The 25,094-nt window shown below is 47.4% G+C and overlaps 1 protein-coding gene across 3 annotated transcripts in view; it reads right to left on the bottom strand.

The window, feature by feature from the left end:
- LOC126191518 (DNA-directed RNA polymerases I, II, and III subunit RPABC1) overlaps positions 1–25,094 on the bottom strand; it is a 59,384-nt gene that overhangs the window by 13,780 nt on the left and 20,510 nt on the right. For all 3 annotated transcript variants that reach the window (XM_049932417.1, XM_049932416.1, XM_049932415.1), the window contains exons 3-5: positions 24,962–25,023; positions 4,271–4,410; positions 2,652–2,791 (exon numbers count right to left, since the gene is read on the bottom strand). In XM_049932417.1, the coding sequence (XP_049788374.1) occupies positions 2,652–2,791; positions 4,271–4,410; positions 24,962–25,023 (342 nt within the window). The remainder of the gene's footprint in view (positions 1–2,651; positions 2,792–4,270; positions 4,411–24,961; positions 25,024–25,094) is intronic.

The raw sequence follows: 25,094 nt of genomic DNA on the forward strand, positions 1-25,094 counted from the left end.
GGCTGTCTTTACGTGGAATAGACTGAGTCCTCTGGTCCAACTGAACCAATCATTGCCTGGAAACGATTGTTTTTGGCAACTGGGAGACCATTTGCATCCATTCGCGGATTTCATGTTCCAAAACAACGATGGCATTTTATGGATGACAATGCACCATGTCACACAACTGTTTGCGACTGGTTGAAGAACATTCTGGACAATTTGAGCAAATGACTTAACCAATCAGACTGTTCAACATGAATATCAGTGGACATTCATGGGACATAATCTAAAGGTCAGTTCATGCACAAAATCCTGCACTGGCTAGACTTCCAACATTATGGATGGCCATAGAGGCAGCATAACTTAACAATTCTGCAGGGGACTTCAGACAACTTGTTGAGTCCCCGTTACGTTGGGTGGAAGGGAGGTCCGACAATATTAGGAGGTAGCAAGTAATTTTTGGCACTTCAATGTACTTTAAGGCCAAAGTATTTTGTAATCATGTTAACAGAAAAATGAGTTGGAATTAACATAACAAACATGACGGGGCTGACAAGAAAATGTTGTAAACACTGGGAAAACCTTAACTCCAGGAACATAAAAGCGGATTTTCTGAACTCATTACATGCCATATGCAACAGAATTAAATAGCTTTCACAGCTCAGACTTGAATGGTTTTCTCTTCTTGTCCCCTTCTGGGTCCACTATGTTCTAACTCTTTCTATGAGCTACATGATACGAACAGAAAAATGAAGTAAATATGTCACATTACTGACCAAAAATTTGTAGAACATAGCTGTCATTGCCACTAATAAACCATCAAAAGTACCATACATAATCCACATCATCGAATAATCTGCACACCCTAATTTTAAGAGAGGGAAAAAGACTTTCATTTATGGTTTGTTTACAAAATAAATTATACTAACTTAATGATTCTCTTCCTCATCACTAGTAGTGGAGGAATCATTGTTGCTTTGGACCTCTTCCTGTAGTCTTTGGTTCCATCCACTGAATTTGTGATACCACATTTTTTGAAGGATTTTTCCATCTGTCTTAACAGAATGGAATAAATGAACATTTCACCCACTCGCTCACAAACATGGGAGAAATCCAGCTGCCCACAAACCTGTGATTTTCATAAGCCATCAGTTATGTGAATTACTGTTTAGGTGCAGCTCTGAATGACCCATTTATGTACATTTCTAGTGGTTGCAGGAGAGATGTTAGGGCTCCTGGGATAAAGATCAAGTCACTTTTCCCTTTTTGTAAGTTGTCTCATGTCCCCAGTTGTATGTCCAAGCAAAGTGTCCAGGACTAATATGTCACATAAATTCAGTAATGCACCAGGGCAATGATGCCTAACATGTGTCACCCAGTCACTCATAAGGTCACTCTACATCCACTCTTTTGGGTTCGCTCTCACCAGTAAGATTATCACTGATATTTTTGGAATAGTTTTCCTTTTAAATACCACATAAGGTGGTAGCTTTCATCCATTGCTAGTTACACACAAGATCCCTGTACACCTTTGTTTCTCATTGCTGCCGGTTCGTATCATGATGCTGGATTCCCCTTTCCTGTTCACAGTGTTGTCGAGCGTCATGTCACAATAGACTCGTTTTTAACAGATGTTACCAATTTGTGATAATATACAGGAATGTTTGCAGCACTAATTTATCATATAGCAATAAAAATTTGCTGCTTTTTCCTCATAATCGTCTAGAAGCCGTTGAGCTGTAGTATTTTTCTCCAGAAGCCTAATCGATTTTGATTGAAAAAGACAGCCAGCCACGGCTAGCTTTGAAACCAGACACAAGTTCTTTGGCTACAGCCAGTGCTCTGAGTTGGCCCATTTCAGTAGTCATCACGCATCCATATTATTGTTTCTCGTCTACATAATCACAGAGTTTTTTCGAGGTCGAGATTCTGAACTTTTTTGGGCACGAAATGCACGGTGATTATTGTTTTTAAGACAAATTTCGTTTTTTCACCAGTCATGAATACAACCCTTGCTTGCATCAATTTTCTTACTGCTGCACGGTTTCCAATGTTCTGTGCTTTGTCAATAACTTCAAGTTTTTCTTAAGATGTATGTAAGCAATAACAAGAACTTGTAGCCATAATTTACAAGTTAACTTGTGGTTAATACTTGATTCTATTGTGCTACTGATGAATCACAAATGAGGCTGCAACAACACTATAGTATAACGAGATCTATTGTTGGAGGCGGAGCAGTACAACCATTGTTATAATTAACCCATGTACTCCAGTTTTTCGTCCTTAAATTTGGGAAAATAACATGCGTGGATTATTCATGTATATATGGTAACTATGATGAAAATGCACACTGCATACCAGACATTAGATGAAAATGTAAACTGCATGCTGGAAATTGTTTTTGTGTTGATTACAAATAAAAGTGACAATCACACAAATTAAAAACTCAAGCATGGCACAAAAATGCATGTCCTCCCAACTTTCTGCTAAATAGAAGAAATAATCTTACAGTTCGGTAAAATAAATACAATTTTTTTTCCACAATAACACAGAGCAGTTACACATGTAATGGCAGCTCACTTCCATAAATGAAATATGGGAAGTTTTATTCTTATACCACCAACACAAACTTTTTACAACAGGTAATAGTAATATTTTATAAAGGATACTATCTTGCGAGCAACTCTTGCTTTTCTTCTGGCGTCATTACGACATGCTCAGGTACCAGTTCATGCTCTGTGATGTTGATCAGCAGTTCAGACTCCAAGAAATGCTCCAAAATGTATTTTGGTGCCATGTCAACCAGTGACTGCAAACAAAGTTCACGAATTATAATTCTGAATTATCTTGCACCAAATTAACATCACTCTTCTGTAACAAAAACACTTTTGGTTCTCAAATAACATGCTATATAACAAATCAAACCTTTTATTGAAATTGTTGTTTCATCACCCACATACTGACCTAAAAAAATACTAGCAAATGAATCGAGTACTTTTTGCAATTAACTCAAGTTACTTCCAGCATCTCTCTTACTTTTGTACAGGCTGGACCAGCCTAGTTACAGTGGTGATGCTGACCACCATTTCCAAGCAATTGCGTGCACCGTAACTTCCTGCATCCAAACTACTTATTTATTTCACTGCCTACCCACTGTTTCCATCCCATTATAACCACAAACCTTCCTTCTCACTATGAATGTACATCATCGCCATCCATGTTCACAACCTTGCTGTGCCCTCGACACCAAACTACCCTACTTTTCCAATATTTCTGTCCACCCTTATTCTGACCCAAACATTTTCCTCTTTAGATAGCAAATCTACCAATATATCTGCAGAACAGCTATAGATAAATAGCACCTTCCTATGTCAAACAGTTAATATGCCATCTAGAGGGGTCCTTCCTTCATCTCCAATCCTTGCCTAGTTCACATTTTGTGCAATTTCCTGAGATACGATATGTTTGTATGCGCTATCCATAACACATCTACAGAGGTACAAGTTGCCTTCACGAATTATTGTTTGGTGTATCCACCATGGAATTTAACAATATTATGAGAAGGAAAGTTGCTACTCACTCACCATATAGCGGGGATGCTGAGTTGAAGATAGGCACAACATAAATATTTTCACACTCAAAGCTTTCGGCCAATAAGTGTGTGTGTGTGTTGGGGGGGGGGGGGGGGGGGCACACCTATGTGTGTCTATTGTTGACAAAGGCCATTTGCCGAAAGCTTTAAGTGTGAAAGTCTTTTTGTTGTGCCGATCTGCGACTCAGTATCTCTGCTATACGGTGAGTAGCAACTTTCCTTCTCATAATATTGTTATATTCCATCCTGGATTTTCCATCGTTTGATTCACCATGGAATTTACATTGTCATAATATTACTTTCATCATAGCTCATAACCCAAGTTCCTTGAGAGTGTATTTTCTTTACAGTTTTCTGTCTCATTATGCCAACAACTGACTGCTTATTCTCTTTTTTAAGTGTGACTAAGACTATGTGGGTGTCAATTTAGTTATCCAAAGGTCACTGATACAATACTCACTTTATTCAACAATTTTCTTTCTGTGATGTAGCATCCCTTTCACCTGTAGCAATGATTTCTTACTGTGAAAAATGCCACATGACAGTCCTGTGTCCAATGTCAAACTGTAGATTGTCGCAAGTTGAAGAAAGCTATACATTTCATTCTTTTTTAACGTCATCCACTGATGAGTAAAGTCCTCTCACACTAACAACTATTCTAAAATAACAACTGCAAAATGCACTGAAATAAATTACCTGTTTTGCAGAAGGTGTCATTCCTTGCTGCACTACAATAATTGCACGGTGAATATTTTCTTCTTGCATTCTCTGACAATAAGTTTTAATTGTCTTAATTCCAATCTTAGGTTCATCAGGGAAAAAGACAAACATCTGATCTGAAAACAAACAGGAATCTATTAGTTTGGACAATTAAATTCTAAAATGATCTGACACAGGGTTTTAATCTGCTAGGACATTTCAATAACTACATAGGTTATTCTCATCTTGAATACGTCTTTATTATTTCTTGTGCACTAGAATGTAACCAAGAAGGATTATCTCTGTTCAAATCGTCTTAGGAAATATTATGTCTTCTTTATTTATGGTGAAATATATTTCCCATATACAGCAACATTAATTAAACTGAAGTTCTCAATTTATTAATGTGAATCCATTGGTAGTGACATTGTTGTTTGGTAGACTTCCCTTGTGTCTATTTCTCCACCTGTTCACCACATGTTGCTCGAGAATCTAGTAAAACTCAAGGGGGGAGGGGGGGGGGGGGGACACCAGAAAGTTCTTACAAAGAGGCAGATAAAATAAGTAAAAGAGTTAGATGTCTTTGGACAATCCAGTCAAAGTAATGAAACGAAGAACACAAGCAGCTGCTCGAGCGTCATCCGTTAAAATATCCTGTAAAGTAGATGGCAGAGACAGGACAACACGAGATTGACTAAAATGGGGACACGACAATAAAACATGGCGCACTGTTAATGCATGACCACAAGGGCACTGCGGGGCTGGGTCACCGGAGAGCAGGTAGCGGTGGCTAAACCAGCAATGCCCAATCCGCAACCTGGTCAGAAGGACCTCTTCTCGCCGAGATGGTCGGGAGGAGGTTGTCCAAGCAGTTGGGAACGGTTTTAATGCCCGGAGCTTATTTCCTTGAAGTGAGGACCAAGTATCCCACCACAAGGACACAAGCCTCTTACAAACAACCCCACTAACGTCAGATGACGGGAGACAAAGGGGGGCTGGCCGAGGCAGGAGGACTGCAGCCTTGGCTGCAGCATCAGCAGCCTCATTCCCAGGCACTCCTACACGGCCGGGAACCCACAGAAAGCTGACAGGAGAGCCACCCTCAGCGAAAGAATGGAGGGACTGCTGGATCCGTTGCAGCAAGGGATGGACCAGATATGGAGCTCCAAGGCTCTGAAGAGCACAGAGTGAATCAGAGCAGAGTACATACAATGAATGGCGGTGGCGGTGGGCATACTGAACGGCCTGATGGAGAGCAAAAAGCTCAGCCGTAAAGCTGGAACATTGGTCGAGGAGCCGGTATTTAAAGGTGACGGCCCCGACGACAAAGGCACAGCCGACACCATCGTCAGTTTTGGAGCCATCAGTGTAAATAAAGGTGTGACTGGCAAGTCACGCACGAAGTTCAACAAACCGTGAGCAATACACTGCAGCCGGAGTACCCTCCTTCGGGAGCGAGCTGAGGTTGAGATAAACATGAACCGGAGCCTGGAGCCAAGGTGGTGTGGCTCTCACCCTCTCTGAAGGTGGTAGGGAGGGCAAAATCCAATTGTCGAAGCAGGCAACGAAAGCGGACTCCAGGGGGCAGCAGGGCGGACACATACAACCCATACTGACGGTCGAGAGAATCGGCGAAGAAGGACTGATAAGAGGGGTGGTCGGGCATTGACAACAGCCGGCAGGCATACCGACAAAGCAGTATGTCGCGCCGGTAGGTCAATGGTAATTCGGCAGCTTCAGCATAAAGACTCTCGACGGGACTAGTGTAGAAAGCTCCGGTCGCAAGACGTAACCCCCTATGGTGGATGGAGTTGAGACGGCGTAAGAGGGATGACCGAGCAGACGAGTAGACAAGGCTCCCATAATCCAGCTTTGATCGGACTATGGACCGATACAAGCGAAGCAGGACAGTGCGATCTGCTCCCCAAGATGAACCACTAAGAACTCTGAGGACATTAAGGGAACGTGTACAACGAGCAGCCAAATAAGAGACGTGCAGAGACCAACAAAGTTTCCTGTCCAGTGTGAGCCCTAGAAACTTAGTTGTTTCCACGAATGGGAGAACAACGGGACCGAGTTGTAAGGATGGCGGAAGGAATGCTTTATATCGCCAAAAGTTGATGCAAACCGTCTTCTCTTCAGAGAACCGGAAGCCATTTGCCACACTCCATGAGTATAGGTTGTCTAGACAACGCTGAAGGCAGCGCTCCAGGAGGCATGTTCGCTGGGCACTGCAGTAGATCGCGAAGTCATCGACAAAAAGAGAGCCTGAGACATTAGGTGGAATGCAATCCATAATTGGATTGATCGCTATAGCAAAAAGGGCTACGCTTAAGACAGAGCCCCGAGGCACTCCGTTCTCCTGGAGGAAGACGTCGGACAACACGGAACCCACACGTACCCTAAACTTTCGATCTGTTAAAAAGGAATCAATAAAAAGGGGCAGGCGACCGCGTAGAACCCACCTGTGCATAGTGCGGAGGATACCTCCTCTCCAACAGGTATCATAAGACTTCTCCAAATCGAAGAACACGGCGACCGTTTGGCACTTTCGCAAAAAGTTGTTCATGATGAATGTCGACAAGGTCACAAGGTGGTCAACAGCGGAGCGGCGGCGACGAATGCCGCATTGAACATTGGGTATAGGAACAACGACAGCGTCACGCCAACGGATGGGGACTTTACCTTCGCTCCAGACGCGATTGTAAGTACGAAGAAGGAAGCTTTTGCCTGCCGGAGAAAGGTGTGCCAGCATCTGAACGTGAATGGCATCTGGCCCCGGAGCAGAGGATCGGGACAGCGCAAGTGCACGTTCGAGTTCCCGCATAGTAAAGGGGGCATTATAATTTTCCAGATTCAGCGAGTGGAAGGAAGGTCGCCGAGCCTCTTCTGCCTCTTTCCTGGGAAGGAAGGCAGGGTGGTAATGGGCGGAGCTTGAAACCTCCGCGAAAAAGCGGCCGAAGGCGTTGGAGATATCCACAGGATCAACAAGGACCTCATCAACTGAAGTCAGGCCAGGTACCGAGGAGTGGGCCTTAGTGCCCGACAGCCGGCGCAGGCCACACCAGATGACAGAAGAGGGATAAAACTATTAAAGGAGCTGGTGAAAGAGGCCCAACAAGCCTTTTTGCTGTCTTTGATGACTCTACGGCATTGCGCTCGGAGTCGTTTGTATCCAATACAATTCGCCAACATAGGATGGCGGCGAAAGGTGCGTAAAGCACGTCGTCGAGCACGGATAGCGTCTCGACAAGCCTCATTCCACCAGGGGACGGAAACGCGACGTGAAGAAGAGGCAGTACGAGGTAGGAATGTTTGGCAGCATTGATGATAACAGCTGTGAGGTATTCGACCTGACTGTCACAACTGAGAAAATCGTGGTCCGGAAAGGTCGCCAGGGAGGAGTAAAGTCCCCAGTCAGCTCTCGGTATGTTCCACCTCGAAGGACATGAGGGGTGTGGTGCAGGAGACAAACGACACAGGGTTAGTGGTTGCTCGAATAGGTGTCAGAAAGGACATACCACTCGAACCGACGGGCAAGAGTGGTAGAACAGATCGAGAGGTCCAAGTGGGAGTAGGTATGAGTAGAGTCCGAGAGGAAAGTCGGGGTGCCAGTATTGAGGCAGACAAGATTGAGATGGTTGAAGACATCCGCCAAGAAAGAGCCTCTCTGACAGGATGCAGGAGAGCCCCAAAGGGGACGATGGGCATTGCAGTCGCCATACAATAAAAACGGCGGAGGAAGCTGAACAATCAGGTGCATCATGTCAGCCCGACTAACTGCGGATGACAATGGAGTGTAGACGGTACAAACAGAAAAAGTAAAGGCAGAAAGGGTAATACGGACAGCTATTGCTTGGAGTGGGGTGGTCAATGGGAGGGGATGGTAATAGACATCGTCCCGAACAAGCAACATGACCCCACCATGAGCTGGAATACCGTCCTCAGGGGGAAGGTCAGACCGCTCCGAGGTATAGTGGGTAAAAGCAATACGGTCAGTTGGGCGCAACTTGGTTTCCTGGAGACCAAGGACGAGTGGACAGTGCAGGCAGAGGAGCAGTTGTAATTCCTCCCGATTAGATCGAATACCTCTTATGTTCCAATGTAACAAAGCCATCGCTAGTCAGAAAAGAGGGGGAACGGAACGGGTGAAGAGCTGGTCACCTCGACGGCCGCGGAGGGCCAGGTGTCGAGGGAACAACGCTACAACCGACGGGAGGTGGATCCTGTTCCATCGAGTCGTCGCCAGCGGCGGCCGCTTTCCCAGGTTGCATAGGAGGGGCAGCATCATTCGCCAATGAGAGGCCAGCTGAGTGCCTGGCAGCAGAGCGTCCCGGCGAAACTGAGGACGGCTGGGAGCAGTGACTCATGGATGGAGCGTCAGATGAAACGCGCCGGGGTGGAGAGGGGGATAAAGATTTCTTCTTGGAAGGCCGATGAGGCACGGGGATGGTGGGCTGGACCCGAAAAAGGTCCTCACGCGCGGGGTCTGTTTTGGAATGCCGGACCTTGGAAGCCGGGGTCCGGAATGTTTCCCCAATGGACGCCTGAGAAGAGGATCGCTTCTCAGGCAGCGGAGGGGGAGGGGGAGGAAGGGTAGCCCCCAGGGCAGAGGGGGCAGGGGCCGCGAGGGAGGAGGATTTGGAAGGGAGGGATTTGGGAGGCGGAGGCGTAGACCCCGGATGGGGTGAGGAGGTGGAGGGGGGACAGGATAGGGGTGAGGATACTGTGGAAGGAGTGGACACGACTGAGGCAAACGAAGTTGTCAACGTCACGGGATGGAGGCAGTCATACTTCTTCCTGGCCTCAGAATAAGAGAGACGATCCAAAGTTTTGAATTCTTGAATCTTCTTCCCCTTCTGATACGCGGGGCAGTCTAAAGATCTAGGCGAGTGGATGCCAGGACAATTGACGCACTGAGGTGGTGGGGTGCATGTATGTTCCCCACGAAGAGGACGTCCGCAATTGCCACAAAGGGGCTCAGCCTCACACCGTGACGACATGTGCCCAAAGCGCAAACACTGAAAGCAGCACATAGGAGGCGGGACGTAAGGTCGCACGTCGCACCGGTAGCACATCACCTTTACCTTCTCCGGCAGAACGTCCCCCTCGAAGACGAGGATAAAGGCTCCGGTGTCGATGCGACGGTCTTTGGGGTCGCGCTGAACTCGCCGGACGAAATGCACGCCTCGGCGCTCCAGGTTGGCCCTGAGCTCATCATCAGATTACAGCAGGAGGTCCCCGATGAAAAATAACCCCGTTTCCTATTCAGTGCCAGATGCGGGACAATAGACACTGGGATGTCCCCTAGTCGGTCGCATGCCTGGAGCGCCGCCGACTGTGTGGCGGAGGTGGTCTTTATAAGAACGGACCCCGAGCGCATTTTACTGAGAGCCTCGATTTCCCCGAAGATGTCCTCGATGTGCTGGACAAAGAACATGGGCTTGGAGGTGGCGAACGTCCCCCCCATCGGTCTGAGAACAGACTAAATAGCGGGGGAAGTACTTCGCCCCCAAGCCGGCGGGCCTGTCCTTCCTCCCAGGGAGTGGCCAAGGGGGAAAGGGCAGGAGAACCAGAACCAGAGACAGTACCTTTCTTTTTAAAAGACTCGGGCGCAGAGCGACCTGATACATGTTGACGTTTCATCTGCGAAACGTCCGCCCCGATACCACCCAATGCGACCAGGGGCTCTCCCCACGGGTGCCACTCAGCCTCAGCAAGGGCCACCTGGCAGGATGACCGTTGCCAGGAGTCCCGATGCCCCAAGGAGATGGGCATCGAGTCTTGGCCGACGTGGGGAGGGTGCAGCTCAGGTATCGGCAGTACAATCCCTGTGTTGTCAGGGGGCTACAACCTAGAGGGTACATGACGACCCCACCACAACGGGCTGGCTACCGTGCTGGATTTCGGGTGCCATGGAAAGTCCATCATGATCGTAGGTGCAGATGGGGACGCACTATGGGCGTAACTTGTGCAACCCATCCCGGCGTTTAGGCCCAATTTGAGGAATAGTGGGTGTGGTTACAACGCCGTTACAATGCTGAGTGCCAAGGTCTTAGTGCACTGAGGACCAGTGATACACCACGTAAGGCGTCCTTCCCCAAAAGGCTCGTACTTCTGTAGAATTTTGAAAAAAGGAGGTCAAACCCCAAGGGGGACCATCACATGGAAGGCCGAAACGGTTGAAAGTCCTTTTAGTCGCCTTTTACGACAGGCAGGAATACCTCGGGCCTATTCTTACCCCGGACCCACAGGGGGAGAGATCCTGTTTGTGAGATACTGCATCAGATTATATAGACAGTAAGAGACTAACTCCTTTTGTCTCTATTTGCACAACAATGATCTATTTCTAATACTGTTTTACCTTAAAATTAACAAGTATACCACCTGTTTTTCCTTCTTGAACCACAGGCCTGCCCAATGCTCACACCTTCAGTCATTTCTTTCTATGACCAGTCATGCCTCTGCAGTTTTCTACTTCTATGTACATGAATGTTGCTCTAGTTGATGACATCCACAAACTTTATTACTAGGCCTACAGCACGTGTAAAAAGGATTCAATCACTGTATGTTTTGAGACTGGAATAACGATTTTGACACCCAGGTTCTTTACATTTAATTATTTCTCCGGACAAATACTAATGCTAACATCAATCAAATATACAAGGAAATTTATAAACAGTATTCTGGCACAAAGACAGTAGATTAAAAATTAAAAGCAATGAAACATTTATTTACAAAAATAGACACAGCAACTAAAACCAAGGCACACACTACCTCAGATAAATTGCAGCTGCAGGCGTGTTTCAGGTGTGGAACAGCAGTCGTGTCAATAAATGACATTAAACCTTTATTCATATCCACAATTGTTGTATCACTTGTCAATGTTTTCCATCTTGACTGCTTTTTAATTGTTTTTAAAACTACGAACTTTACACATTTTGGCTTACGCCATCATCAGAAACTTCAAACAAGGAAACAAATGAGTAATTTGTGTGTGTGTGTGTGTGTGTGTGTGTGTGTGTGTGTGTGTGTCCCAATTCTTAAACTCACTATTTGTTTATCTTACACCCTAATCTAACATACTATCTCTGACTTACTCTCCAATGTCCCCTTTTCTATGTGCACTCTTGTCCTCACTATCATGATCTTATCATCATGATGTCTCAATTACATGCACTGCATAACCTTCCCTTACCCCCCCTCCCCCCCCCCCCCCCCCCCCCCCCAATCCCTGAGGAAGAAACTGTTAGCTTTAAAAGCTAGCTATTGTGTCCCTTTACTTTTGTGTGTGTATTTTGGCAGTACTGCATTTTATGCCTCCAGTAGGTATGTACTGGATAACAAATCTGTCTCTCAATATCAATACACTGTACCCTGTCTTCTTGTCATGAACCAGTATCAACTGTTTAGTGTGATAACCGGCCCTAAATGCAAACTGTGGTCATTAAGTGGCACTGATGCAAAATGTTCTTTACATTAAGTTCAAACATAATACCTGATTTTTTTTTTTAGAATATGCCACACAGTCATTCCATATAAACACATCTATAAAAAAATATTTACTGCGATCTTTTATGAGAATGGAACCACTTTAAGATACTACATAAAATGATTAGGACAGAACACGAATCTTCGTCTTCCACTGTTAAAATGTGAAAATCTCTGTCACAACATTTTCAGCATTAACCAGCAACTAGTATTTAGGCACACAACAAATGTGTTGACAAGTTGCTAGACAGAGCAGTGTGAGCTATGTATACGAAGGTACACACACTAAACTACAAAGTAAGTCTTAGAATTTGAAGACAAATGTTAAACAATTATTATTTGCCATCATAATAAATTAAGATACAGTAGAGAAACATCCAAGAGCTAACAAGAAATGGAGAGCCATAGCCTTTTCAGCATGAAAGGCTAGAGCTTACTCATCAATTCATTGAACAGTTCACTGAAATCACTGCTTCAAAAAAGCAGCTGTTGACATACTCAAAGGAACTATAGAAGTGCAGCAATAAAAGTGTGCAATAAAATGACTATAATTAATTAGTGTGTAGCTAGGAAGAAAGCTCAGATTAAAGAAGCCTCATAGCAAGAGTGAAAATTCACTGTTTAACTTCAAAATCACAGTAAGTACTTATGAAATAGAGTTTTCTCAGTAATTAAAATAAATGTAACATCTTGTGATCCAATGGGAGGCACACAGCAAGGCACAAGAAGCACTCAGATCTGCAACTCAAATGGTTCAAATGGCTCTGAGCACTATGGGTCTTAACTTCTGAGGTCATCAGTTCCCTAGAACTTAGAACTACTTAAACCTAACTAACCTAAGGACATAACACACATCCATGCCCGAGGCAGGATTCGAACCTGCAACCGTAGCGGTCGCGCAGTTCCAGACTGAGGCGCCTAGAACTGCTCGGCCACACCGGCCAGCATTTGCATCGCCAAGGCAAGGCTTTAATTACTACCTCAAGAAAATAATTGCTACCTCGAGAAAGTAAATTAATGCCATGACAATAAAGTTATGTAACAATTGGATGTACGATAGAATGCTGCTGCACACATTAAGAAGGCGTGAAACAGCAGACGGGCACATTAAAAGTAAGCTGTTGAATGTTTTTTAGCTATTGGACAAAATTCAATTCATCAGATGAACACACACACACACACACACACACACACACACACCACTGCGAGCACTGTGGCCCCACTGGGATGACTAATGATCTGTGCTAAGGTAGATAGTTGTGGGGCAGAAGACATGTAAGTGGGGAGGGATGCACAAAAGTAGTGGGCTAAGCTGCTGTAGTCATGTCTGTGAGAGTGTGCAGGGACATGGCAGTGACAGGATGATGGGTGGCTATACACAGCATTGGATGGGCGAAAAAGGAAGAGGAAAGAGGTAGAGAAGGGAAAGGACTACGCAGGTGAGTTGGACCACATCAGAGCCGTGAAACGCGACAAGGATGGAAAGAAAGCAGTGGTGGAGGGCCTCAGGAGGGACCGAGTCCTTTGGGCCCTGTATCAAATCCAGCCGAAAGCATGGGTGGGGCACACACCACGGGGGTATACGTATATGGGCCCGGAAAAGAGGTGGGAGAGGGAAAAACTCAAGCCCAGAGAGAAAAGCACGGACGCGATTGTACACCCTCACTGGGGCCACCACTCTGGAAGATGGACGACCAAGTTGGGAAACAGGAGACGGTAATTTGGATGCCCAGGCAAGCTACAAACATGTGCAGCATAAGTGGCCAGTAGTCGTTGGTGCCGGATCCGCAATGGAGGGACACCAGCCTCCACAAGTAGGCTGTTTACAGGGCTTGTGCAGAAAGCTCCAGTTGCGAGTCGGATCCCACAGTGAAGTATGGGGTCAAGCAACTGCAACGCAGAATGCGATGCCAAACTGTAAGCCAGGCTCCTGCAATCAAGACGGTACTGAATCAACGCCTGATACAGTCACAGAAGGGTAGACCGATCGGCACCCCAGCTGGTACGACTCAAGCAATGAAGAGCATTAAGATGCCACCAGCACATTTGTTTAAGCTGCCGAATATGAGGCAGCCAAGTCAAGTGGGCATCAAAAAGCATGCCCAAAAACCGATGCATTTCCATCACGGCAAGAGGTTCGCTGTCAAGATAAAGCCATGGCTCATGGTGAACAATGCGACACTGGCAGAAATGCAAGACTGAGGTCTTGGCAGCCGAGAGATGGAAGCTGTGCGTTACGGCCCACGACTGCGCCCTGTGGATAGCACCCTGTAGCCACCATTCAGCAACCACAATGCCAGTGGAGCTGTACTACAGGCAAAAGTCATTAGCATACAAAGAAGCCGATACGCTCGTTCCCACAGCTGCACCTATGCCATTGATAGCAACTAAAAAGAGGCAGACACTCAAGCAGAGCCTTGCGGGACCCCATTCTCCTGGACTCGGGAGAAACTATGGGAGGAACCAACTTGCACATGGGAGGAACGAAACGACAGAAAATTCTGAATAAAAAGTGGGAGCGGGTCCTAAAGACCCCACCCCTGAAGTGTGGTGAGGATGTGATGTCGCCGTATCGTACGCCTTCTGCATGTCAAAAAGACGGCAACCAGATTCTGACAGCAGGCAAATGCCGTTCAGATGGCAGACTCCAGGCAGACCGGATTATCGGTGGCAGAACGGCCCTTGCGGAACTCACCCTGGGACGGAGCCAGAAGGCTCCGAGACTCGAGTAGCCAACTCAATCTCCAGCTGACCATGCGTTCGAGCAACTTGCACATAATGTTGGTGAGGCTAATGGGGCGGTAGCTGTCCACCTCCAAGGTGTTCTTGCCAGGCTTCAACACTGGGATGATAATGCTTTCCTGCCATTGAGAAGGGACCTCACCCTCAACCCAGATACAGTTGAAAAGGTCGAGGTGGTGTCGCTGGCTGTCCATCGAGAGATGTTTGAGCATCTGATAATCGAGAGGTGTTTGAGCATCTGATAGTGGATGCGATCTGGCCTGGGAGCCATATCAGGGCAAGTGTCTAGGGCACTGTGGAATTCCCACTCACTGAATGGAGCATTGTACGATTCGGAGTGGTGCGTATGGAATGAAAGGCTCCGACTAACCAACCTCTCTGTCAGGGAGCAGAAGGCCAATGGGTAATTCGTAGAAGCGGAACTCTGAGCGCAATGCTCTGCTAAGAGTCTGCAATCCTGTCTGATTCAGTACAGACTGCTCCAATCAGGGAAAGCCCAGGTACACTGACGGGTATCTGATACCCACAGAGTTCTTGCACCAAACCTGTGAGGAAGAGGTACGGGTGCCAATGGTGGAGATATACTGTTCCCAGCACTCCTCCTTCCGTCGGCGAATAAGTCGTCGGGATCAGGCACGCAGCTGTTTACAGGTAATGAGGTGTTCCAATGATGGGTGCCACTTATGACGCTGGAGGGCCCACGTGCGATCTCTAATCACCTCAGTGATTTCCGATGACCACCAAGGCACAGTCTTCCGCCGAGGGGACCCGGGAAAACAGGGAATTGCAGATTCCGCGGCATAAATGATGCCGGTGGTGATAGTGTGAACCACCACATCAATGTTGCCATGAGAAAGAGTGGCAATGGAGGTGAACAAGTCCCAGTCAGCCTTATTCAAAGCACATTTGGGGAGGCACCCAGGTGAGTGACGCTGGGGCAGTGACAGAAACATTGGAAAATGGTCACTATCGCACAAGTCGTCATGCACACTCCATTGGACAAATGGTAGAAGGCCAGGGCTGCAGAGCAAAAGGTCGATGGCTGAGCACATGCCATGCGCCACACTGAAATGTGTGGAGGCACCATTATTTAAAAGAAAAAGGTCGAGCTGTGCCAACACTTGCTCAACGACAGTGCCTCGGCCTGTTGTCACAAATCCACCTCACAAAAGGTTATGGGCATTAAAGTCACCCAGTAACAGAAAAGGTGGCGGCAATTGGGCTATCAACGCAGCCAATGCATGCTGTGGGACATCACCATCCCGTGGAAGATAAGAGATGCAGACAGTAACAGCCTGAGGCATCCACACCCGAACAGAGACAGCCTATAAAGGTGTTTGAAGAGGGACACACTCGCTGTAAAGAGAGTTAACGGTGTACACACAGACTCCACCAGACACCCTCTCATAAGCTGCCCGATTCTTATAATAACCCCGATAACCACGGAGGGCAGAGGTTCGCATCACTGGAAACAAAGTTTCCTGGAGAGCAATGCAGAAGAAAGGGTGAAGACTGAGAAATTGTCGGAGCTCAGCAAGGTGGTGGAACAAACCGCTGCAATTCCACTGGCCTGAAGCGACTGAGGAGGCAGATAACATCTTTGGATCATCTGCTGCCACCGATTGAGTAACTGTGCAATCAACTTCCACGGTGTATGAGGGTCCGGCGAAATCTAGGTCCTCAGCAGTCGCCAAAATCTCCACCCCATCCTCAGTCGCAGAGATTGTAGGTTGTGGTGGGGTGGGCGCCACCACAAGTTTCTTGGTCTTAGAGGTGGTGTTCTTGGACTTTTATTGCTGCTCCTTGGGTTTCACTGGCTGGGAGGGTTTCACTGATTCAGTCTCTGGGACTGAGAAGGGTCGTGAAGCCCTACGACCAGCTGCTTGTGGGCACTTACGCCACTGGCAGGCGTCATCCTTCCCACTGGTGGAAACCGGGGAAGGAAGGGACCCAAGGGACCCCTTCGAAGCGAAAGGAGCTGCGGAAGTTGGACGCTTCTCTGGCTTAGAAGTGGGTATGGACGTCCCTGATGGGTGGGGTGTTGCTCCCAAAGTAGGTGGCGCAGGAGCAACAGGGAGGGTAGTATCCCCCACAGTCAAGATAGCAGGTGTCGTCTTATGGCTCGGGGAGCCGACTGGAATTCGCTGAATTGATGGGGCTATCATTGTTGGCGTAGTGGTGGCATAAGAGGAAGTCATTCACACAGGATGGAGTCGCTCATATTTCCCCTTAAGCCTCAGTGTAGGTCAGTCGGTTGGTTGTTTTATTTCTAAAGGGACCAAATTGTGTGGTCATCGGTCCCTTGTTTCATTGAACCAAGTCCATGGGAGAAAACTTAAGACAAACAATATACACCACAGGAATTCTAGATGGATGAAAAAAACACGAAGCTGAAAACACTGGGGGCAACAGAAGACAAGAGAAGCACAGACACGCAAGAAACAGAGAGAAGAGCTTAAAACAGTAGAGCAGATGTCCTGGGCTGGCTGATCACGAGGATAAAAAAGGATGAGCCAGCCACTCTGCAACACATTAGAATCTCCAACTTAAAAGTACTAGGGTAGTAAGCACAGGGAGACAAATGACAGGAACTAAAGCTTAAACCGAAGAATAAAAACAGGCATCACATAGAAAACGTAAAACCAAGTTAGCCGTCGAGGCATCGTCTCCTAAAATCGAAGGAAGTGTGTCAGAAAGATCAAAATTCAGTCTTTAAATGGTCAGATGTGGACAGTCCAACAAAATGTGGACTACTGTCAAACAGGAACTGCAGCAACAACATGGTGGAGCCTCACGCCGGAGAAGATACCCACGTGTCAGCCAAGTGTGGCTGATGCGCAGGCGGCAGAGGACCACAGAGTCCTTGCGAGAAGCCCGCAGAGAAGACTTCCACTCATATGTGCTCTCCTTGATGGTGTGGAGTTTATTGAGCATAACTAAGTTGTGCCATTCAGCATCCCAAATCCCAAAAACTTTGTGGAGTAACACCAATCAGAGGTCAGGTTTGGGTAGACCAATCTCCAGAAGCGGTTTACGAGAGGCCTGTTTGGCCAGCCGGTCAACGAGCTTATTTCCCGGAATTCCGACATGGCCCAGGGTCCATACTAAGACCACTGATTGACCAGACCGTTCGAGTGCATAAACCGACTCCTGGATAGTTGCTACTAGAGGATGGCGTGGGTAGCACTGATCAATGGCCTGTAAACCACTCAACAAGTCACTGCAGACCAGGTAGGACACACGGGGTCAGGAACGAATGTGGTGAACGGCATGAGAAATGGTCACCAGCTTGGCAGTGAAGACACTGGAGCCACCTGGCAAGGAGCACTGTTTGATATGCGCCGAGTGAGCATAGGCAAAGCCTACCCAGCGAGCTGTCGGTGTATATGACTTCAGAACCCTGGGACGTGTCAAGGATCGATGAGAAGTGACGGAGGAGTGCCTCAGGAGGAACAGAGTCCTTATGGAAATGTGATAGATCCAGCTGTAATTTTGGCCGAGGCATACACCATGGAGGCGAATGTTTATGGACCCGCACGGGACACTGTAAAGGAAAGGACTCGAGTTCTGACAATAGGGAACGGACACATACAGCGATGGTTATCCCTGACAGAGGTCGCCGTTCCAGGAGATGAACCACTGTGTTTGGGAATAAAAGATGGTAATTCGGATCCTGAGGTGAATTATGGACGTGCGCTGCATAGTTGGCAGTGCCTGATGTGCAATGGAGGGATTCCAGCCTCCACTAATACACTGGCCTCATTCGTAAAGCACCTGTCGCTAGACGAATTCTGCAGTGGTGCACAGAATCAAACAACTTCAATGCGGAGGGCGCTGACGAGCCGTACGTTACACTGTCATAGTCGAGTCGTGACTGAACTAGGGCTTTGTAGAGCCGCAGCAACGTAGAGCGGTCTGTCCCCAAAGTGGTGTTGCTCAGGCAGAAGAGGGCGTTGAGATGCTGCCAAAACTTCCACTTAAGCTGCCGAATGTGGGGGGGAGCCATGTTGGCCAGGTGTTGGAAACCCACCCTAAAAAGCGATACGTTTCGACTACCCGTAGTGGATGGCCATCAAGAAAAACTGCAGGGTCAGGATGGACTGTCCATCACCGACAGAAGTGAAACACGCAGGTATTGTCAGCAGAGAAGTGAAACCCATGGGTGAGAGCCCATGACTGTGCAATCCAAATGGTTCCCTGGAGTCGACGTTCAGCAACACCAATGGTGGAGGAACTGAAGTGAATGCAGAAATTGTCAGCATATAACAAGGGTGACACTGATGGCTTTACAGCTGCTGCTAAGCCATTTATAGAGACTAAAAACAATGGAACACTCAATATAGAGCCCTGGTGGACCCCATTCTCTTCGATATGGGAGGAGCTGCAGGAGCCCCCAACTTGAACACGGAAGGTACGGATAAAAATCGGGAGCGAGCCACAGAGGCCCACACATGTAGCGTGGTAAGGATGTGGTGGCGCCAGGTCATGTCGTAGGCCCTCCATAAGTAAAAAAATACGACGACCAGATGTTGGTGCCTGGAGAAAGCTGTTCGGATGGCAGACTCAAGGAACACCAAATTATCTGTCGTTCAGCAGCCTCGGCGGAAACCACCCTGGGATGGAGCCAGAAGGCCTCGAGACTCCAGGAGCCAACACAACCTCCGACTCACCATTCGTTCGAGTAATTTGCAGAGAATGTCAGTGAGGCCAATGGGGCGGTAGCTGTCCAACACTGCACGGTTCTTCCCAGGTTTCAACACTGGGACAATGATGCTGTCCTGCCACTGGGACGGGAGCACTCCCTCACCACAGATGCGATTCAAGATAAACAGAATCTGATGCAGTGATGCCACAGACAGATGTTTGAGAAATTGGGAGTGAATTCGGTCAGGGCCAGAAGCTGTGTCATGGCAATGGGCAAGGGCACTGAGGAATTCCCACTCAATAAAAGGAGCATTGTATGGCTCAAAGCGGCGTGATGTAAAAGACAAATGCTGTCATTCTGCCTGCTCTTTCAAGGAATGAAAAGCCAGTTGATAGTTTGCAGATGCAAAACTCCAAGCAAAATGCTCGGTGATCTCGCCTGAGGCGGTGCACACTGCCCCATTTACTGAAATCCCAGGCACCCCCAGCAGGGTTAGGTAACCATAAAGGTGGGGAATCCGAGTCCACACATGGGAGGCAGGCGTACGAGAACCAGTGAAGGTCTGGCGGCCACCAAGGTACAGTTTTATGTCGAGGGCACCCAGAAGAAAGAGGAACTGCATGTTCTGCAGCCAATACAACTGATGCAGTGACCTGCTCGACCACTACATTAATAGAGCCATGTGCACGAGTGTCAACGGTGAGAGCAGATGTGAAAGCCAGCCAATCGGCCCTATTAAGGACCCATCGTGGCAGACATCCAGAAGTGTGACGCTTGGGTAGTGATAGGAAGATCGGAAAGTGGCCACTGCCACACAAGTCGTCATGAATCCTCCAGTGGACAGATGGTGAAAGTGCTGGGCTGCAAAGCAATAGGTCAATGGCCGAATAAGTGCCATGAACCACACTAAAGTGTGTGGGGTCTCCTGTATTTAAGAGGCAGAGGTTGAGCTGAGAGGGAAGATTCTCGACATCCCTATCCCGGCCAGTAATCACTGTGCCACTCCATAAGGGGTTATGGGTGTTGAAGTCCCCCAAAAGCAGGAATGGTGGGTGGGGGGTGGGGGGGTTTGGGAGATCAGAGCAGCCAGAGGAAGGTAGGTATTGCAGACAGTAATATCCAAGGTCATCCTTATCCTCACAGCAACAGCCTCTAAAGCTGTATGAAGAGGCACTGATTCAGAATATACAGATGTAAGAACATACAGACATATGCCACATCATGCCTTGTTACAGTCAGTCTGGTTTTTATAAAACCCCCGATAGCCACGAAGGACAGAAGTCCGCATTGCTGGGAACCATGTTTCTTGGAGGGCAATAAAGAGAGCAGGTGTTGAGCTTCAAATCTGTCTTAGTTCAGCCAAGTGGTGGAAAAAACCAATGCAATTCCACTGGAGGATAATGCTTTCTGTGTTCTGGGAAGGCATGAAGGGACATAGAATGCAGGTTACTCCCTAGGGTCAGCTGCTGCCATCTGTGGAGGGCTAACGGCTAGGAACATTGCTTCAGAGGAATCAGCGAGAGTGGGGACCTCGGGGGACACTAGAAGCTCCACCTCGTCCTCAGAGGCAGAACTGGTGGGTGGTGGGTGGTGGTGGTGGTGGTGGTGGTGGTGTGGGAACCATCGGAACCTCTTTCGGTGGAACAGGTTGTTTCTCTTTCTTCGACCTTTGTTTGTCCTCCCGCTGCTCTTTCGGAGCTTGCTGGGAGGGCTTCCCTAAAGCAGCATCAGGTAAGGACAAAGAGCAGGAAGCCCTTCAAATCGCAGCCTGTGGCTCCTTGAGCCCCAAAGGCCCCGTACATGGGAGAGGGGCCGAAGAAGGGGCAACTCCTTCAGCTCAGATGTGGGGACCGGTGGCCCCAATGGTTGAGAGGGCGTTGCTCCCGAAGACGGAGTCGCGGAAGCAACAGTGATAGGTGGAGCCTCCACCCTTAAGAGGGCAGGTGTGATCTTGTGGCCCAAAGGGCCAGCCACAAGCGGCATCACTGAGGAATGTGAAATGTGTGCAGTTGCTACAGTTTATGAAGTTTCCATGCGGCCTGGGTTTAACCGCTCTAACTTTTTCTTAGCCTCTGTGTAGGTCATTCAGTCCAGGATCTTGTATTCCATTATTTTTCTTTCCTTCTGGAAAACTGGGCACTCCAGTGAGCAGGGGAATGGCCCCCTCCCCCCCCCCCCCCCAGCTGACACAGACAGGAGGGGGAGCGCATGGAGTGTCAGGACGTCCACAACTTCGGCATATAGGCCTACGGCTGGAATTACAGTTGGAAGACACATGACTGAACTTCCAGCAGTTTAAGCACCACATAGAGGGAGGGATGTATAGCTGGACATCGCACCGGTTCACCATCACCTTGACCTTTTCGGGTAAGGTGTCCCCCTCGAAGGCCAAGATGAAGGCACCAGTGGCAATCCTATTGTCCTTCAGACCCATGTATACGCACCAGACGAAGTGAGCACCTCACCGCTCGAGGTCGGCACGCAACTCGTCATTGGACTGCAGAAGGAGGTCTTTGTGAAAGATATGACCCTGGACCCTGTTAAGACTCGTATTGGGCGTTTTGGAGACAGGAACATCACCCAAATGGTTGCAGGCGAGGAACGCCCTTGGCTGGGCAGAGGATGCTGTCTGTATTAGGACAGACCCAGAACACATCTTGAACAAACCATCCACCTCCCCAAACTTTTCTTCTAAATCGCCAACAAAGAACTGAGGCTTCATGGTGGCGAAAGATTCCCCATCAGATGGCGTGCAAACTAAAAATCGAGGCGAATATGGCTCATGCCTTTCTTTAGCCTAACGTCCCTCCCACGGTGTGGCCAGGGAGGGGAACGAGTTCAGATCATACTTCCTGGTATTGAACTGATGCTTTCCACGCTTTGAGACTGCTGGATGAGGACCAGCAACAGATGACAAGACACTGCTTCATTGTGGGTCATCCGCCCTGATGCCACCCACTCTAACCAGGGGCTCTCCCCACAGGCGCCATCAAGTCACAGCAAAGACCACCCAGGCAGGATGGTGTTTGCTGGGAGTCCTGATGCCCCAGGTAGACGGGCATGTACCCCTCAGCACACGTGTGGAGTTAGCAGCTCAGGCATCATCAGCAGTGCGAGCCCTGTGTAGTCAGGGGACTACCACCAAGAGGGTATGTGACGACCCCACCACAACGGGCTGGTTACCGTGCTGGATTTTGAGTGTCGAATATCCATTTGATTTGTATCGTGAGTATGAAGATGGAAGCACACAATGGAGGGAAAGTATGCTACCCGGAACACACTGCAGCTGAAGTGGCTGGAAGCTCAGTGCAAGTCCGACTCCATGACAATAGCGAGTCTGCCAGATCTTAGGGTATGACGGATTTACAATGCAAAACGTAAGGCATCCTTCCCCAAATGGTATGCACTTAACAGAAAATTTTGAAAAGTGGAGGTCAAACTCTTTAGGAGAACATCACATTAAAGCCGAAATGTGCGAGATTCCTTTTAGTCACCTCTTACGACAGGCAGGAGTACTACAGGCCTATTCTAACCACCAGACACACAGGAGGGTTATCTACTACTTTTGTAATAAACTTAATACCTGTATGCTTCAGACATTATATATTACTTTTGTAGGAACCCTGCCTTTATACTGATTTCCATCAGGCAGGACTGGAGAACATGGACACCTGGAAAGGGATCACTGTGACAAGGCTTGTAGGCAGACATGTCTGACAGGTGGTGGAAGCACTCAGTCAGGTACTCCCTATGGTTCATAACAACAGTGTTGCCCAGTGTCAGCAGGTAGGATTATAAAGTCTGGATGGTTTTTAGGTTGTAAATCACATTCTTTCTGGAGATTTGGGATTGGTTCCTATGTTGATGGATCAGTGGGAATGATGGAGAGAGAAGGTTTATGATTAGGAAATTCTGAAGAAGGTTGCGGGAGGAATATCTGGGGGGGAGGGGGGGGGGGGCAGGAGATTGAGGATGAATCACAGGTAGATGAATACACTGAGTGAGGCAGGGTTCAGTAATGGTTTTGGGTCAAATCTGGCTGGTAGGATTGATGTCGACTGAGAGGAGGTAAATTCTTGGACAAGCCCAGCTAAATTGAATTTTGGAATGAGGACAAAGGTGAGGTCTTTGAAAGGACTTCTGTGCACTGAGGCTTTTCGAGGATCCGTTCATAACTGTGTAGTCTGCCTGTTTCAGCTTTTGGATCTGTAATGTGATGGGACAGAGTGTCAGAGTGTATGGCAGATGCAGTACACCTGCAAGGCATCGTTTGGCAGCTGTTATGGGATTTGGGGAAAGTTTGATGGAGGCCCCTGCAGTTGTTGCAGATGGGAGTGTGAAGTGAATAGACTGGACAGTTGTTTTAGGTCACATGAGTGCTTGCTGCTCTAGTTTCTGGATGGTAAGGGTTTCAGTCTCTAGATGGGATGTACGAATTCAGGATAGCAGAGCAGGAGTAGACTTGGCCTGAGTTATATTATTTTTCAGCACTGCATTGGTGAGTACTATGGACTGTTAGAACTTGAGAAGATAAGAGGTCATTGTGGAACAATAGGCTGCAGTTGTTCATGGTTCATGCCTGTTTTTTTTTGGGGGGGGGGGGGGGGGGGGGAGGATGAGCTGAGCAAGTACGCTTAGCCCTGAATACGCTTAGATTCTGAATATGGATGGGGAGGCTCTTCTGTACTGAAGCTCGTGGGAGGATCTATGATCCACAGTAAAAGATAAAGAAAACACCTGAGAATACCTAAAAAAATGTAGAAACACCCTAAAAACTCCCAAAGGAAATAAATAAAAAAAAAGATGAAAATGAAATAAAACTGACATGAAAACAAAATGAGATCAAAGTAAAAATAGAAATAAAAATAAAATGACGATAATTAATGATGGCACAGGTTGGAATAAAAATAAAATGACAATAAAATGTGAGGGTGCAGGTGAGAGGGTAGGTATCAGAGAAGAGGAAGCGGAAGGTGTAAATGGATCGGGCGAGGTCAGTAAGATGCTGACATGAATATGGGGAAGATGGAGGGGGTCTGTTACTAGGGTTTAAGGAGCAAGAATATACATGAGGTGCAGGCAAGATCAGGAAAACAATGTGAAAGCAAGCATGCTTGAAGGGACATGGCGGAATCAGTTTTAAAGTCTAGGAATAATTATATTGGCAGAGAGAGAATGTGGTACACAGGGCGATGGAGCTACAATGTGTGCGGGCATGTTTCCCTGTGTTGAACATGAGCAAGACAGTGGCTACAGGTCGGCATGGCAGTCGTGCATCATTGGGCATATGGTGACTGAACTTTTAAATTTGACTGTCTGCTCTATGTAGTGAGTAGCAATATGTCCTAACTCATTATCCCAGCCAGATTTATCTGTTATAATTAATTTTTTGTTTGTTTGCAGGTACACCACAGCAGTCTTGGTACACATTGAAATATCCAAATCGCAGTACCCTCACACGCCACTGCGGTAGCCAGAACAAAATGGAACAGCCCATCACCACTTTAACAGTAAGCTCCAAGCTCTGCCATTTTGTTTTGGCTCCTTCAGTAGCCTGCTATGATACTGTGAAGTGGAGATTTCTATGCGTACCAGTAATGCTGTCATTTACCTACAAACAAACAAAAAATTAACTGTGTGTCTTTAGTTTTTCACGATGATAATTAAAAAATGTTTGTAACTACCCCTGGTATGTTGCTGGATAACTATATAGAGAGCTATAATTTTGTGACACTTCTATTGAGCTCACTAAAAGAAATGAATTTTGTATCATCATAATGGTTTGAGTTAATGTTATGTCTTCAACTTACCTGTTGGATCATCATTATGAGCAACAAGAACAATCAGATCACTTCTAGCAGGCCTTTTTTCACTGAAACCAGAAAGAACAACACTTTTACTGATACACTCAGTCACATCTTTACCTCATTTTTATTCTCCTTC

The sequence above is a fragment of the Schistocerca cancellata genome, chromosome 6 (genome assembly GCF_023864275.1).
Source record: "Schistocerca cancellata isolate TAMUIC-IGC-003103 chromosome 6, iqSchCanc2.1, whole genome shotgun sequence".
Classification (NCBI taxonomy): Eukaryota; Metazoa; Arthropoda; class Insecta; order Orthoptera; family Acrididae; genus Schistocerca; species Schistocerca cancellata.